At 40.4% G+C, this 15069-nt stretch overlaps 1 protein-coding gene across 1 annotated transcript in view; it reads left to right on the top strand.

Annotated features, from left to right (window-relative positions):
• ABRAXAS2 (abraxas 2, BRISC complex subunit) overlaps positions 1–14751 on the top strand; it is a 28071-nt gene extending 13320 nt beyond the window's left edge. The window contains exons 5-9 of the mRNA XM_034985798.1: positions 6689–6879; positions 7910–8029; positions 8538–8622; positions 10217–10331; positions 12551–14751. Coding sequence (XP_034841689.1) covers positions 6689–6879; positions 7910–8029; positions 8538–8622; positions 10217–10331; positions 12551–13020 — 981 coding nt within the window. The 3' untranslated portion in view covers positions 13021–14751. The remainder of the gene's footprint in view (positions 1–6688; positions 6880–7909; positions 8030–8537; positions 8623–10216; positions 10332–12550) is intronic.
• The last annotated feature ends 318 nt before the right edge of the window (positions 14752–15069 follow it).

The following is a 15069-nucleotide window of genomic DNA, read 5'->3' on the forward strand; positions in this document are numbered from 1 at the left end:
AGTCTTTGCTTAATAGTGAGGGTTTTGAAAGAAATCTCCATGTCCACCAGTGGGAGATGGTCAAGTAGGTTGTTCTGGCACCTCTGTACTGTGGGATGTGAGGCAGCCATTGAAAAGAATGAGGGGAGTTCTTGGTAGTGACCTAGGAAGATCTCAAAGTGGTGTTACAGGAAAAAAGTAGTCTTATAATTTGAGCCTGTTTTATGTAAAAACAAAAATCTGAATGAGTATTCAGGTGTACAGAAAAAGATCTTGAAGGAAGGCAACCAAACTTAAAAGTGTTTACTTTGGGAAGGGGAGTGGGGAGATGCTGCTGATGAAGAGGAACTTTATGTGAGGAGTTTCTTTGTAACAGTGTTTTCTGTTTGCAAATAAGTTGAAAAAAAGAAAAGGACTCTACCAGGTAGTTTTTTTAGCAGTAGATAAGGACACATTTCTAAATTAATTCGGGGTTTTAAAAATCGGATTTGCCGGGGGGGTACCTGGCTGACTCAGTAGAATGTGTGACTCTTGATCTCTGGGTCGTGAGTTCAAGCCCCACGTTGGGCATAGAGCTTATTAAAAAAAATAAAATTGGGGGTGCCTGGGTGGCTCAGTTGGTTAAGCGACTGCCTTCGGCTCGGGTCATGATCCTGAAGTCCTGGGATCGAGTCCCATATCGGGCTCCTTGCTCAGCAGGGGGTCTGCTTCTCCCTCTGACCCTCCCCCCTCTCATGTGCTCTCTCTCATTCTCTCTCTCAAATAAATAAATAAAATCTTTAAAAAATAAATAAAATTGGGGCACCTGGGTGGCTCAGTCAGTTGAGCATCTGACCCTTAATTTCCGCTCAGGTCATGATCTCTCTCCTTCTGCTCTTCCCTCCCACCCCCCCACTCATGCACTTGCTCTCTCTCAAGTAAATAAATAAAATCTTAAAAATAAAAAATAATAAAAAAATAAAATTCGACTTGCTGTTTTGATCTGTAGTATACTTGCCATAGGTTGTTATCTGGAGAGCATGTGGTCTCAAACATAGAAACTCCACAACATTGCTAAAACATTTTTATTTAATGGTAGGCTTAAGATAGAGGCTAATGTTTTTTTGTTTTTTTAAGTAGGCTCCACAGCCAGTGTGGAGCCCAACATGGGGCTCGATCTCACAACCCTGATATCAAGACCTGAGCTGAGATCAAAAGTTGGACTCTTAATGGACTGAGCCACCCAGGCGCCCCAAGGCTAATGTTTTTGATACAAGAATCCCCCAGTAGGTATAACATGGTCATCTACTGCAACATGCAGAATTACTGCCCTGGCAGAATCCATTTTGTGTTTATGAAGTTTGTACAAGCCTCAGGTTTTGGGCTAAGGCCAAAAAAGCAAGTGAGAGGGGAGTTTCTGCCTTCTGGAAGCATCTGTTCTGCAGTAGATGATGATAAACATAACTTCCACCTTAATATCATCGTAAGGCCAAAAGGCTCACAACATGAAGATGACAAGCATGCCCAGTATTGGGGATGATTGCTTTGGCTCCAAAAAGTATAAGTGAATGTCTAGTTGAGAGTAGAGAGGAAAGTCTTTGTGAAAAGTTGTCTAAGAAACTTCAGCAGAAATAAGGTTATAGGGAAAAATGTCCACAGTTTTTCTTCATGGCCCAGACATAGTTGTCAGAAATGGGCTTTTTAGCGTCAAGGAGGTAGTTTCTCAGTAGTCTTGCAACTAGCTTGTTAGCTCTAAAAGGTAGAATCGTAGGTGTCATGAATGTGAATTAATTTGGCATCTCATCTTTCATTGATAAGAATAATGGGGTTATTCTTTTAGCAGATAACAAATGGATAAGTTGATTACTATCAGTTGATATCCAAAATAAATGTATAAGGCTCCTGTTTCTCAGAAAATACAGATAGAATAAAACAATTGGAATCCACGTAAGTGAAAAGCATTATGACTCATCCAGTAGCCACCTGCAAGATTCTGTTCATCAGTGAGTGTTTCATGAGAGCGGCCAACGTGCTAGCAATGTTCAGGTCTCTGCAGGGAGGCGGGGGAGGGGGTAGAGACACACCCCCATCCTCCAAAGGAGCGAACTCTAGTGTTACTGCTCATACCCCCGACATACTCCTCAGGCTCAGAGTGTAATGTGCCGTGTTCTCAGGCATCAATACCTCCAGCCAGGTGATGGTTTTTCTTACCCACTTTTTTTTTTTTTTTGAAGAAAACCACTCTTCACTTTTTTTTTTGGTATTTTTTGGTATTTTATTTTTTATTTCAGCTTTACTGAGGTACAATTGACACATAAAGCTGTAAGGTTAACATTGTGTTAATTTGATATACCTATACATTGTGAAATGATTCATTATGATTTCCCCACTGTGAAAGGATTAAGGATGGTATTTTAATCTAAATGTTTCATTAAATGAAGGTAAGTGTTCAGAGGGTGCCCTTGTTTCCCTCCTCATCTTTATACGTGGAGGGGCTTCAGCTGGAGCTTTGGTTTTCAAAGTGTGGTCCCTGGACCAGCAGCATCAGCATCACCTGGGAACTTGTTAGAACCTACTCTTCACTTTTTTTTTTTTTTTAACATTTTATTTATTTATTTGACAGAGAGACAGCGAGAGAGGGAACACAAGCAGGGGGAGTGGGAGAGGGAGAAGCAGGCCTCCTGCTGAGCAGGGAGCCCGACACGGGACTCGATCCCAGGACCCCGGGATCACAACCTGAGCCGAAGGCAGACGCTTAATGACTGAGCCACCCAGGCGCCCCTACTCTTCACTTTTTCATGACCATTATCATGTGACCAGTTTGGAATTGCAGAGTTACCATTGTACAGTGGAAAAGATAGACAGGTTCCACATCTTGGCCTGTCACTCAATAGCTCAGTGACTTGGGACAAAACATCTCTTTTATAAGATTTATATTATCAGAAACGTTTGGGTTTTCTTTTTGTTTAAAGAATATTGGGGTGGCCTACTCTCAAATAAATAAATAAAATCTTAAAAAAAAAAAAAAAGGGTGCCTGGGTGGCTCAGTTGGTTAAGCGACTGCCTTCGGCTCAGGTCATGATCCTGGAGTCCCAGGATCGAGTCCCGCATCAGGCTCCCTGCTCAGCAGGGAGTCTGCTTCTCCCTCTGACCTTCCTCCTTCTCATGCTCTCTGTCTCTCATTCTCTCTCTCTCAAATAAATAAATAAAATCTTAAAAAAAAATAAAGAATATTGGGGTGGCCTGGCTGGCTCAGCCAGCAGAGCATGCAACTCTTGATCTCAGAGTTGTGAGTTTGAGCCCCACGTTGGTTGTAGAGATTACTTAAAAAATAAAACCTTTAAAAAAAATTTAAAATTTAAAAAATAAAGAATACCAGAATTAATTGCTTTAATATAATTGGAAGTTATGCTTTATGTTCAGTAATACTCCATGAGGGCAGCAACTATTTCTTTGGTCCCTGTATTTACTTGCATGTGATGTGAACCCCATGGAATAAACATTACTTACCTCCCAAGGTTGTAATAATTAGTGAAAATATTTGTAATAATAGCTACCTGTGGGCCTGGCACAGGGGCTCAGCAAAGGTTGGTTCACTCCCTTCCTACATGAAAGTACCAAAAGATAATCTAAATTTACTGTTAATTTTATTTATTTATTATTTATTTTTTAAGATTTCTTTATTTGAGAAAGAGCATGAACGGGAGGGGCAGAGGGAGAAAGAAACTCAAGCAGATTCCATGCTGAGCATGGAGGCTGACGCCGGACTCAACCCCACAATCTGGAGATAATGACCTGAGCCAAAATCACGAGTCAGACACTTAACTGACTATGCCACCCAGGCACCCCTAAATTTACGGTTAATTTTTTTTTTTTTTTAAGATTTTATCCATTTATTTGAGAGAGAGAGAGAGAGCACAAGCAGGGGGAGGGGCAGAGGGAGAGGGAGGGAGAAGCAGGCTCCCCATTGAGCAGGGAGCCCGATGTGGGGCTCAATCCCAGGACTCCGGGATCATGATTCGAGCCGAAGGTAGACACTTAAACAACTGAGCCACCCAGGTGCCGCTTTACTGTTAATTTTAATATGACGCTAACAATTTTAAGCTACCTTTACTTCTTTTTTTTTTTTTTTTAAAGATTTTATTTATTTATTCATGAGAGACACAGAGAGAGAGAGAGGCAGAGGGAGAAGCAGGCTCCCAAGGAGCAGGAAGCCCGATGCGGGACTCGATCCCAGGACCCTGAGATCATGACCTGAGCCGAAGGCAGACGCTTAACCATCTGAGCCACCCAGGCGCCCGCTACCTTTACTTCTTAAAACAGGATTTTCACTTAAAATGTTTCACAAAAGAGGCTATATGAAGATTATTCCTCTGATAAAGAATTAATTGTCTCTACAACAGATTTTTCAAACTTTAATGTGCACAAGAAAAAAACTCAAGAAACTTATCTTAAATTCAGATTCCTGGTTCTACCTTTGGACATTCTAATTCTGCAGGTTTGGGTGGGCCCAGGAGCATTTTAGTAAGCTCCCGGATGTCCAGCAGATCACATTATAAGAGATATTCTTCCTGAGAACCTATCAGTTTAATTCACTTAGGCAGTTTAGTTATCCTACAGTTAGAGCTGATGAAGCTAAACTTCTTAAGTCATTGTATTGAGGTATAATTGACATACAGTGAACTACACATATTTACAGTATATACTTTGGTAAGTTTTGAAATATTCATACACCCATTAAACCATCAGCATAATAAGATGATGAACATATCCTTACAAGTCTCCTTGTGCCCTTTTTTAAAAAAAATATAATTCAAGTATAATTAATACACAGTGTTATATTAGCTTCAGGTATACAATATGATTCAACAATTCTGTACATTACTCAGTGCTCGTCATGATAAGTGTACTCTTAATTTTCTTCACCTATTTCACCCCCCCCCCCAGCAACCACCAGTTTGTTCTCTGTATTTAAGAGTATGGGTTTTTTTTGTCTCTTTCCTTCTTTGTTCGTTTCCTAAATTCCACATATGTAAAATCATGTGGTATTTGTCTTTCTCTGACTGATTTCTTTCACTTAGCATTAAACTCTCTAGATCCATCCATGTTGTTGCAAATGGTAAGATTTCATTCTTTTTTATGGCTGAGTAATATTCTATTGTGTATATATATGCCACTTCTTTATCCATTCATCTATTGATGGACATTTGGGCTGCTTCCATACCTTGGCTATTGTAGATAATGCTGCAGTAGACAATAGGTGTGCATGTATCTTTTCAAATTAGTGTTCTTTTTTTTTTTTTTAATACTGTGAGGATTTTCTTTTTTTTTTTTTAAGATTTTATTTATTTATTTGACAGAGAGAGAACACAAGCAGGGGGAGTGGGAGAGGGAGAGGCAGGCTTCCTGCTGAGCAGGGAGCCCGATGCGGGGCTCGATCCCAGGACCCTGGGATCATGACCTGAGCCAAAAGCAGATGCTTAAGGACTGAGCCACCCAGGCGCCCCTCTTTGAGTAAATACCTGGTAGTGGAATTACTGGATCATATGGTAATTCTATTTTTAATTTTCTGAGGAACCTCCACACTGTCTTCCACAACGGCTGTACCAGTTTGCATTCCCGCCAACTGCACAAGGGTTCCTTTTTCTCCACATTCTTGCCAACACTTGTTTCTTGTGGGTTGGTTTGGTTTGGTTTGGGTTTTGTTTTTTTTTTTTTTGCTATTCTGACAGGTGTGAGGTGATAACTCATTGTGGTTTTGTTGCATTTCCCTGATGATGAGTGATGTTGAGCATCTTTTCATGTATCTGTTGACCATCTGTATGTCTTCTTTGGAAAAATATCTATTCATGTCCTCTGCCCATGTTTTAATTGGACTATTTGGGTTTTCGTGTTGAATTGTATGAGTTCTTTATGTATTTTGGATATTAACCTCTTATTGGATACATCATTTGCAAATATCTTCTCCCATTTAATAGGTTGTCTTTTAGTTTTGTTTCCTTTGCTGTGCAGCTTTTTATCTTGTTTTTTGTTTGTTTTGTGAGAGAGAGAGAGAGACTGAGCACAAGAGGGGGGAGGGGCAGAGGGAGAAGCAGACTCCCCACTGAGCAGGGAGCCCGACGTGGGACTCGATCCCAGGACCCTAGGATCCTGACCTCGGCCGAAGGCAGATGCTTAACCAACTGAGCCACCCAGGCGCCCAAGCTTTTTATTTTTATGTAGTCCCTGTAGTTTATTTTTGCTTCTGTTTCCCTTGCCAAAGGAGACGTATCTAGAAAAATGTTTCTACGGCTGATCTCAAAAGATTACTGCGTGTGTTTTCTTCTAGGAATTTTGTTTGTTTATTCATTCACCTGTTGATAAACAATTGGGTTGTTTTTACTTTATTTTTATTTTTTAAATTTTTTACAAGATTTTTATTTATTTATTTGAGAGAGAGAGAGGGAGAGCACAGAGGGAGAGTGAGAGGGAGAAGCAGGCTTCCCGCTGAGCAAGGAGCCTGATGCAGCGCTCGATCCCAGGACCCTGAGATCATGACCTGAGCCAAAGGCAGACGCTTAACTGACTGAGCCACCCAGGCGCCCCACAACTGGGTTGTTTTTAGTTTTGAGCTGTTGCATGTCAAGCTGCTACGAGTATGTGTACAAGTGTTTGTATGGATACATTCAGAATTAAATTCGTAAGATTTCATGCAACTTTTCATCCTTTTTTCCTTCTGTTTTTATTGCAGAAAGTTATTGGATGGTACAGATTCCGGCGAAACACACAGCAGCAGATGTCGTACAGAGAGCAGGTTATCCATAAGCAGCTCACCCGCATCCTTGGGGTGCCCGACCTCGTCTTCCTTCTCTTCAGCTTCATCTCCACCGCCAACAATTCCACTCATGCTTTAGAATACGTTCTCTTTAGACCAAATCGAAGGTAAAGAAAGCGTTCCCACCAGCCTCAAATAAATAGTAAAGATGTTGGTACATGTAATTGGGATTTATGACTTTGAAAATGTGCATTTTATAGCATCTTTAAAGAAGAGCTTTGGGGCGCCTGGGTGGCTCAGTTGGTTAAGCGACTGCCTTCGGCTCAGGTCATGATCCTGGAGTCCCGGGATCGAGTCCCGCATCAGGCTCCCTGCTCGGCAGGGAGTCTGCTTCTCCCTCTGACCCTCCTCCCTCTCATGCTCTCTGTCTCTCATTCTCTCTCTCTCAAATAAATAAATAAAATCTTTAAAAAAATAAATAAATAAAATAAAATAAAGAAGAGCTTTTATAATTCTCTTTCAGCTAGTTTTCTTTGTTTGAGAGAAGGTATTTTCCTGTCAGTTGTATAAATTAAAATTGTTTTTGAATCAAGAAGCATTAGCAAGATATGTTAATTATGCATAAAACCTTACAGGAATAAACAGCTGGAAATCATCATTTGCTTCTCCATAATCCATTATGTAGAAATACAGTTTTACTGCTCTGGAAGTAATTTTAAAACAGATTTCAAAGAAAAATTGTCAAATTGATCCACCTACTGGTTAATGAGGGTTTTGCATTGTGAACTCTTGAAAGCAAAACAAACAAAAAAAGATGATAGTGATGTCTATCTGTAAATAACAGAAAGGTTTCCTTCTGGAAATTCACTTGTAGACTATATTACATCGACATCAGTGAGAACAAATTGTTAAATAGCCATTCTCAAGGTTTAATTAATTAATCAATCAGCAGGTATTTCCTGAGCTCTTGCAGCCTCCTCAGCACTCTGCCAGTTGCTGTGGGGACAAGACCTCTGCTCTCAAGGAGTTACAGCCGAGTTTCCACTACCTCAGGCATCCTTGGGTTGTCTGTGCAAGTAGCTGCACTGTGAGACTTTCTGTTAGTTCAGCAGTGCAGAGACTCCAGCTGCTCCTGCCAAGACCCACGGCTGAGGGAGAGCAGCGCCTTTAACACGAACTGTCTTGATCTTCCTGCAGGTATAATCAAAGGATATCCCTTGCTATCCCCAATCTAGGCAATACTAGCCAGCAGGAGTATAAAGTGTCGTCCGTGCCAAATACTTCTCAGAGTTACGCCAAAGTTATCAAAGAGCATGGGTGAGTTGAAAGTGAAATGAAAATGTCTTCCTGCCTTTTGTGAAGAGTATTTAACAGATTTATGGAGACATGTGAAATCGAGTTTGATGTGATTGAAACTGAAAAATGCAGTCGGGTCATCCTCTAGACCACTGCAACTGTATGTCAGAATTTTATGCTGATTGAACAGATAGTTTATTTTTACCAATAATTTTTTTTAAACATTTGCGACAAAATTTTTTTTTATATATATATAAAAGTTTGGACAGAGTATGTATATTTCTGAGGTTCCAAAAGCTAAATGTGGCCACTGAAAAATGTATAGCTTTTTATTATGTTTTAAGTTGTCTTGGTAACATGGGTTCTTTTTTTTCTCTTCTGTAATTCTAGTAGTGTGGGCATTGTTGCTGAGACAGTCACTTGGAGTTGCAGCGTTTATGTAATAGGTCGAGGCGGAAGTGATAGGAAAGTGCCTTTTCGGTCCATAGCAGTTATAATAATTTTGTGACCTCTTTTTCCTGTCTTCCAGTACCGACTTCTTTGACAAGGATGGAGTCATGAAAGACATCAGGGCGATTTATCAGGTTTATAATGCACTTCAGGAGAAAGTGCAGGTAACTCATTTATTTACTAGTTTTTGTCTTTTTTATATGCCCAAGTGCTTTTAATTCTACTTTAATTTTTAATAATCTCCCAACTAACAAATGAATCATAGTCCAAAAGTAATAATGTGCTTTCCCAAAATAATCTCCTATGTGCAGGGTGGTTACTCATGCTGGCCTACAAAAGGCTGTCTCATTATGCGCCTGAAGTAGAGAGTCTGAAGTACAGCATTAATATTACTATTCTGAATACTTGTGACCCCACTTATAACAGTGTTTTCTTTCGGGAAATCTATTCCGAGTTTAAAGGATTCCTAAGATCACAGCTGTCTCCATCAGTACACTCGAAGTTGAGACTGCATCACAGGGCACCCATAATTGGTACAGCCCTGCTCCCTCGCTCTGGGTCACTTGCTTTGCCCCCAGCTACCTCCATCAAGTGGGAGGATTGCACTGGAGCCTGTTCATTCCTAGTCATTCATGCAACAAATATTTATGGAAACATCTCCTACAAGCCACTTATTGAGCTAGGTGCTAACAGTACTTTCCCAGGATCTTTCATCATCCCCAGTGTGTTCTTAGGAGTCATTTGCCCTAAACCCTAAGAACAAAAGAGGCTTTGAGAACAAGAAGGAGGGTGGTAGGCCTGAAGAAGCCCCAAGGAATAGAGAAGGGAATGTAGGCAGCTGCTGAAAAAGAAGAAAGCAGAGGGATCTGCCTGGGACTGAAGAAGAAAGCCTACAACAGGCAGTTTCCAGTGTCCATGTTCCACAGTCAGGTCACGGCCCACCTAGCAATATAGGGAACTTTTAAGAGGCTCACTGGTGACCGGCCTACTTTCCATAGTTTCTGGGATTTCTGCTATGGAAGGAACGTGCAGTGAAAAACAACTTTTTGTCCTAAATTCATGACCATGCTCTTTGCAGACTGTCCAGCCGACTTCAAAGTGGCTGTTCTGCATTTCACTGCCTATTGAATAAGGCCTGCTCTGCAAACACCAGTCTGACGTAGAGTGCCCTGATGCGGGTGATTAGATGGCAGAGATGTAGTCTCACTAGCCGCCTTTATTGCGTCTCGACTTTGAAACTTACTTTCTTTTCCACTCCTCCTAATTATAAATATTTTCTGTTAAATAAGTCTATTTGTGACATCTGATTTTTGATTGTTGGTTATAAATTAAAGTTGAAAGCATCTCATTCCTGTCTTTATCTTTTGTTTGTCCTTTGTGTGCTAGACTGGTATCAAAAATCCTTCTTTCAGTTTAATAAAAAAAGCATAATCGAAGGAAAAAATTAAATCTTTCCCACCTCACCCTAACTTTTCAAGAATTTACAGGCTAAATAGATGGTTCCTTAGCTCAATTGTATCCATTGACAGCATTAATATTAACAAAGTTAATATTAATTAACTTAACAAAGTTAAGAAAGCGGGTCAGTGAACAATTCTGGTTCCTTGGACCTTCATGATTTTGTTTTACCTTACCTGTCTGCTTTTTAACTTGATAAAGCATCTGGGCTCTTCCTAGGGTTGCAATCCGTGCTATCTTCATGGAATGCCTTGTGCTTGGATTTGAAACTGATTGTTCTTGTTGTCATTTTTCCCTCAGGCAGTGTGTGCAGATGTAGAAAAGAGTGAGCGAGTTGTTGAATCTTGTCAGGCAGAAGTGAACAAATTAAGAAGACAAATCACTCAGAGGAAAAATGAAAAGGAGCAAGAAAGAAGTGAGTTTTCCTACTAATTTCACTGTTCAGTATCGGGGAAATGTCTTGTTTCAAACATCAAACCATATGATGAATCATAGGAATCCTCTGCAATCGTCAAGTCCCCCGTGAGGCTATTGGCGAAAGAGCATTCACTCGTACTTCCAGAAGAGAAGTACTCTTTTTTCATGGTACCCTTTCAAGTATCTGAAACTAGAAGAGAAAGAAGACTAACCGTAGAAAGGCTGAAGCAAGTTAGAGTAAATCCCGAGAAGTGATTACTGCAGACTTATGCCTGAGTCGACTACTGTGATCTATTTACCGCGGCTGTGATGTCTCTGAGTTAACCCCGGCAAACCTAGCGTGTAGGGACCACGTCCTGTGTTCATCACATACCCAAAAAAGGAGCTCCGTAATATTCTTTTCACTTCATATTTAGTTCTTAGGGTCACAGCAAAGACTTTAAATGTCTGGTTTTTGGTAGCTGTGGATGAATGGATACAATTGAGCTAAGGAACCAGCTGGTTGAATGAGAATGAGGCCCAAGAATCTATTGATTCCAGCATGGGAACAGACATGTTTGCTATAATACCACCAGATTTAACATCTGTACGTTAAATTTATAACTTTTCCTAATTTAATAAGAATACTTGCAAACCAATTAAAATGTAATTTATATTTCTGGGTAGGTGATAATCTGATTCATTTGTAGTGTTATATTTTTCGAGAAACAATCAGAAATGCAGACAGGGATTTACATACAAGAGTATTCATCACAACTTTATAATTCTAAAATCTGAGAAACAACCTATTGGAGGAGTTGAATAAATAGCAGTAGAATAGTTGATAGATCATGGCATAGCTATATGGTGGAATATTGTACAGCCATTGAAGTGAATTTTTAATGACATGGGATAATGCCCAGTATAAATTCTTAAGTGAAGACAGTAGGATGTAAAATGACATAAACAAATGATCTCGGCTGTGTTTAAAATACACACTCTCACACACACAAGGCTGGATAATAAAACTGGAATTCAGAAAAGGAGGGTGGGGCCGACATCTAAAATTTATATCTTTTAACCCCAGATCTTGTGCTCTTTTCACCAAAAGTCTGATGGTGTTATCTGGATGATAGAATTGTGGGAGATTTTATTTTCCTTGTTCTCTTCTAAATTTTGTACGAGTATTTTTCTTTTCTTTTCATTTTTTTAAAATTTTTATTTATTTATTTGACAGAGAGAGACACAGCGAGAGAGGGATTCACAAGCAGGGGGAGTGGGAGAGGGAGAAGCAGGCTTCCCGCCCAGCAGAGAGCCCGATATGGGGCTCGATCCCAGGATCCTGGAACCATGACCTGAGCCGAAGGCAGACGCTTAACGACTGAGCCACCCAGGCGCGCCGTGTACCAGTATTTTTCAAGGCTAGGGACTCATATAGATATGAGTCCAGATATGCTCTGAACTATTCCAGAGCAGGCATAAAAATATGCTATATCAGGAACCTGGCTGGCTCAGTTGGTGGAGCGTGAAGCTCTTGATCTCGGGGTTGTGAGTTTGAGGCCCACATTGGGTGTAGAGCTTACATTAAAAAAAAGAAAGGGAAAAAAAAGTGCTGTATTTATGGTCCAGAACCTGGAAAATTGGCCACCTACCATAGGGCTTTCAAACTTTTAAGGAATAAATGGTGTAAAAAAAAAAAAAAAAAAGAAAATGGTGTATGAGTGTATTGTGGCTGGTAGTTGTAAAGAAATATACTTTTCTGATGCGAGGCCTGTCAGAGAAGAAACTCACATTCAGATGAGTGCCAAGTGTGGTAAGGACTGTGTATCTCATCCTTCCATCCCCACAGTCTGGCAGCACAGTGATTAACGGGAGGGAAATGGCACAGGGACCTGCATTTAAAAGACCTGCATCTGCCCCACTTCTGGCCACTCCTTTAGTGAAGTCACTTCACCTTTCTGAACTCTGGTTTCTTTGCCTAATAATTTGGAAGCAGTGATATTAATGATGATCACAATAATACTTCAGAAGGTTTTCTGAGGCTTAAATGGATTAATGTATAGCAACAGGATTTGTCAGTTATGAAGTACTATGCAAATGTAAGATAATTAAGAGTCATCATCAGTTTCACTTCTTTGTTGCCATTTTCCAGAACATTCAAGTTGACCATTTAATGCGTTGAGATGCAAAGCTGTGAAAATAGAGAAAGCGTTACGATTTTCTTTCTGTTTCGTCCAGGATTGCAGCAAGCGATGATCAACAGACAGGTGCCATCTGAAAGTTTGGGGCCAGCGTTCAGCCCTCGGATGCCCTATTCTGGGCTTGCAGCTGAAGGTAGAAGTACACTTGGAGATGCAGAGGCCTCTGATCCTCCTCCCCCTTATTCTGATTTTCACCCAAACAATCAAGAAAGTACTTTGAGCCATTCGCGCATGGAAACCAGTGTCTTTATGCCTCGACCTCAAGCCGTGGGTTCTTCCAATTATGCTTCCACCAGTGCCGGACTGAAGTATCCTGGAAGTGGCACAGACCTTCCTCCTTCCCAAAGAGCAGCTGCAGACAGTGTTGAGGAATCAGATGACAGTGATTATGAAAATTTGATTGACCCCACAGAACCCTCCAATAGTGAATACTCCCATTCGAGGGATTCTCGACCCATGACACATCCTGACGGGGGCTCCAGGAACACTCAGACCTCCCAGATTTAGCTAAACAAAGAAACTCTCCACTTAGCACTGTTTTTCTTAATTGCTTATTGAGAGAGTTTTTTGAGGACTTAATCTGGGGGGAGAACTGTGTTCTCAGACCCTGGCCACCCCACAGGAGGGTACTTGGGCACAGAGCTGGTGGGAGCCTCACGTCGCCGGTTCTCACCTGCAGACACAGTGTGCAGATTTCATGACAGAATCATTAAGATAATCAGATTGTCCTAATTCTGGTGCGATTCATGGATGTACTGGTAAATTTAGGCAAAGTGAAACTTATCAACATAGTTTCTGTTCTTTAAAATAAATTGGAAATTAGAGACTAAGCACAATTAGTCTATAAATGTTCTATAAATCAAAAACTTACCTCTTGCACTATCATGCCTTGAAATTTACTTTTTCAAAGGGAAACGACTTTAGCAGCAGCCTTCAAAGAACCTTCTTTCTATGATGAGCCAAATTCATCTTTGCCAGAAAGAAATTTTGTTAATTCCAAGAAGCCTGATTGGAACAAATCGGATGTACCTTCTCTTGTCTGCATGACTTTGTGAGATCAAAAGAGAGGGCTTTGTTTCAACTTTTTTCTACTAGCCTGATACATATTGTCACTTAAAATGGTTGCCTTTAAAAAAAAAATGTAGAAATACTAATTACCAGTAAGTAATCATCCAAATAAGTATGTCATAAAATAAATTACTTATTTTTCTTTCGGGGAATTACAGTGACTGCGATGTTGCACTAGCCACATTTATGGTCTCTGTTCTGGAGTCTTAAAGATGAAGGACGCACAGCAGTGGATAACAGAAAGGAGTTACGCTCCAGACCTGAGTTTTATGATGAACAGATTCCAGACACAGTGGATTTAGCTGAGTTCATACATAAGGGATATAATTCATTTAGCTCTTCTGACAAATCCTAGTGTTAGTTTTATTTGTGGAGGAAAAGACATTTAATAAACTGTTTGGGAATCTTGGTGAATAAAGATTCATTTTAAATCCAAATAACCATACTTATTTTTTTTTTTTAATTGCTATTTGGAGGATAGTTGCAGAATGTGTAGAGGCTTTCTGTTGGGCTGCACTTATATTTTTATTTAATTACTGCTTGTTTTCTAGTTTTGCCCAGAATGTGTGAAACCACTAAAGACATTCGTGAGCACGTTAGGCTCCTGGTTTGGAAATGACAAGACCCACCATACAGTGATGAGGTCAGCCCACAAAGTTAACGCTTTGGGACATAACTGCCTTTCCTTTGAACTAGCTAAAACCTGTGAGAATAAGGAAGGTGTCAAAGAGGTTTAAATCCAGGTTCCAAAAAAGTAGTTTCATTTTGTTGGAAAGAAGTTTACTCCCTGAGCTTCAGTTCCAATGCACAGTTACCCAGTGTAGACTGAAACATGAAATACTCAAACTGCTGTTCTTCAGAGAGCCACGCTGTGGGGTCTGTGTTTTCCTGCTCTCATGGTTTTGTTGGCCTTACACCACTGCCATTGGATTTGAAAGGTTGCAGACCACTTTATCTGCAAACGTGTTCCGGTTTTTATCAGCTCCCTTCTAGCGGCTGAATTCAGCGCCAGTGTGAATTTATTTTTTTTTTTTAAGTGCCATTGCCATCTTCTCTGTTCAGATTTTGACATTCAGGAAAATATCTTTATTTTTATGCCATACTGAAACCTACAGTGTATATCTGACAAAGCAGTTCAATGTGACAATAAAAACTTATTTAATCATGGTACCATTGTTTCCTGTGTGTCTGCGCCCCCAGAAAGGTCTCACCTCGGTGTTCTCATTCAGGCCACTCTCAGGAGACTTGATACGGTGTTGTAAGGGTCACAAAAACTCATCTGCGCGCAGAGTTTTGGTAAGGCTGGTTTCGGGGGAAATCAAAGAACACAATTTACTAAAATGTTTCTCTTGATTTCAAGGAGCGTGTGTTGAGTATCAAGAGAGAGGAGTATTGAGTACAACACATAGTCTTAGAAAGTCCCCCAAAGGCACCTTTCGAGTAAGAGCTGAGCTTGTTCGAAAAGACTGCTCAGCCTGAGTCAACCAT

The sequence above is a fragment of the Mirounga leonina genome, unplaced genomic scaffold (assembly GCF_011800145.1).
Source record: "Mirounga leonina isolate KUSES-001 unplaced genomic scaffold, KU_Mleo_1.0 Mir_114, whole genome shotgun sequence".
NCBI classification, from domain to species: Eukaryota; Metazoa; Chordata; class Mammalia; order Carnivora; family Phocidae; genus Mirounga; species Mirounga leonina.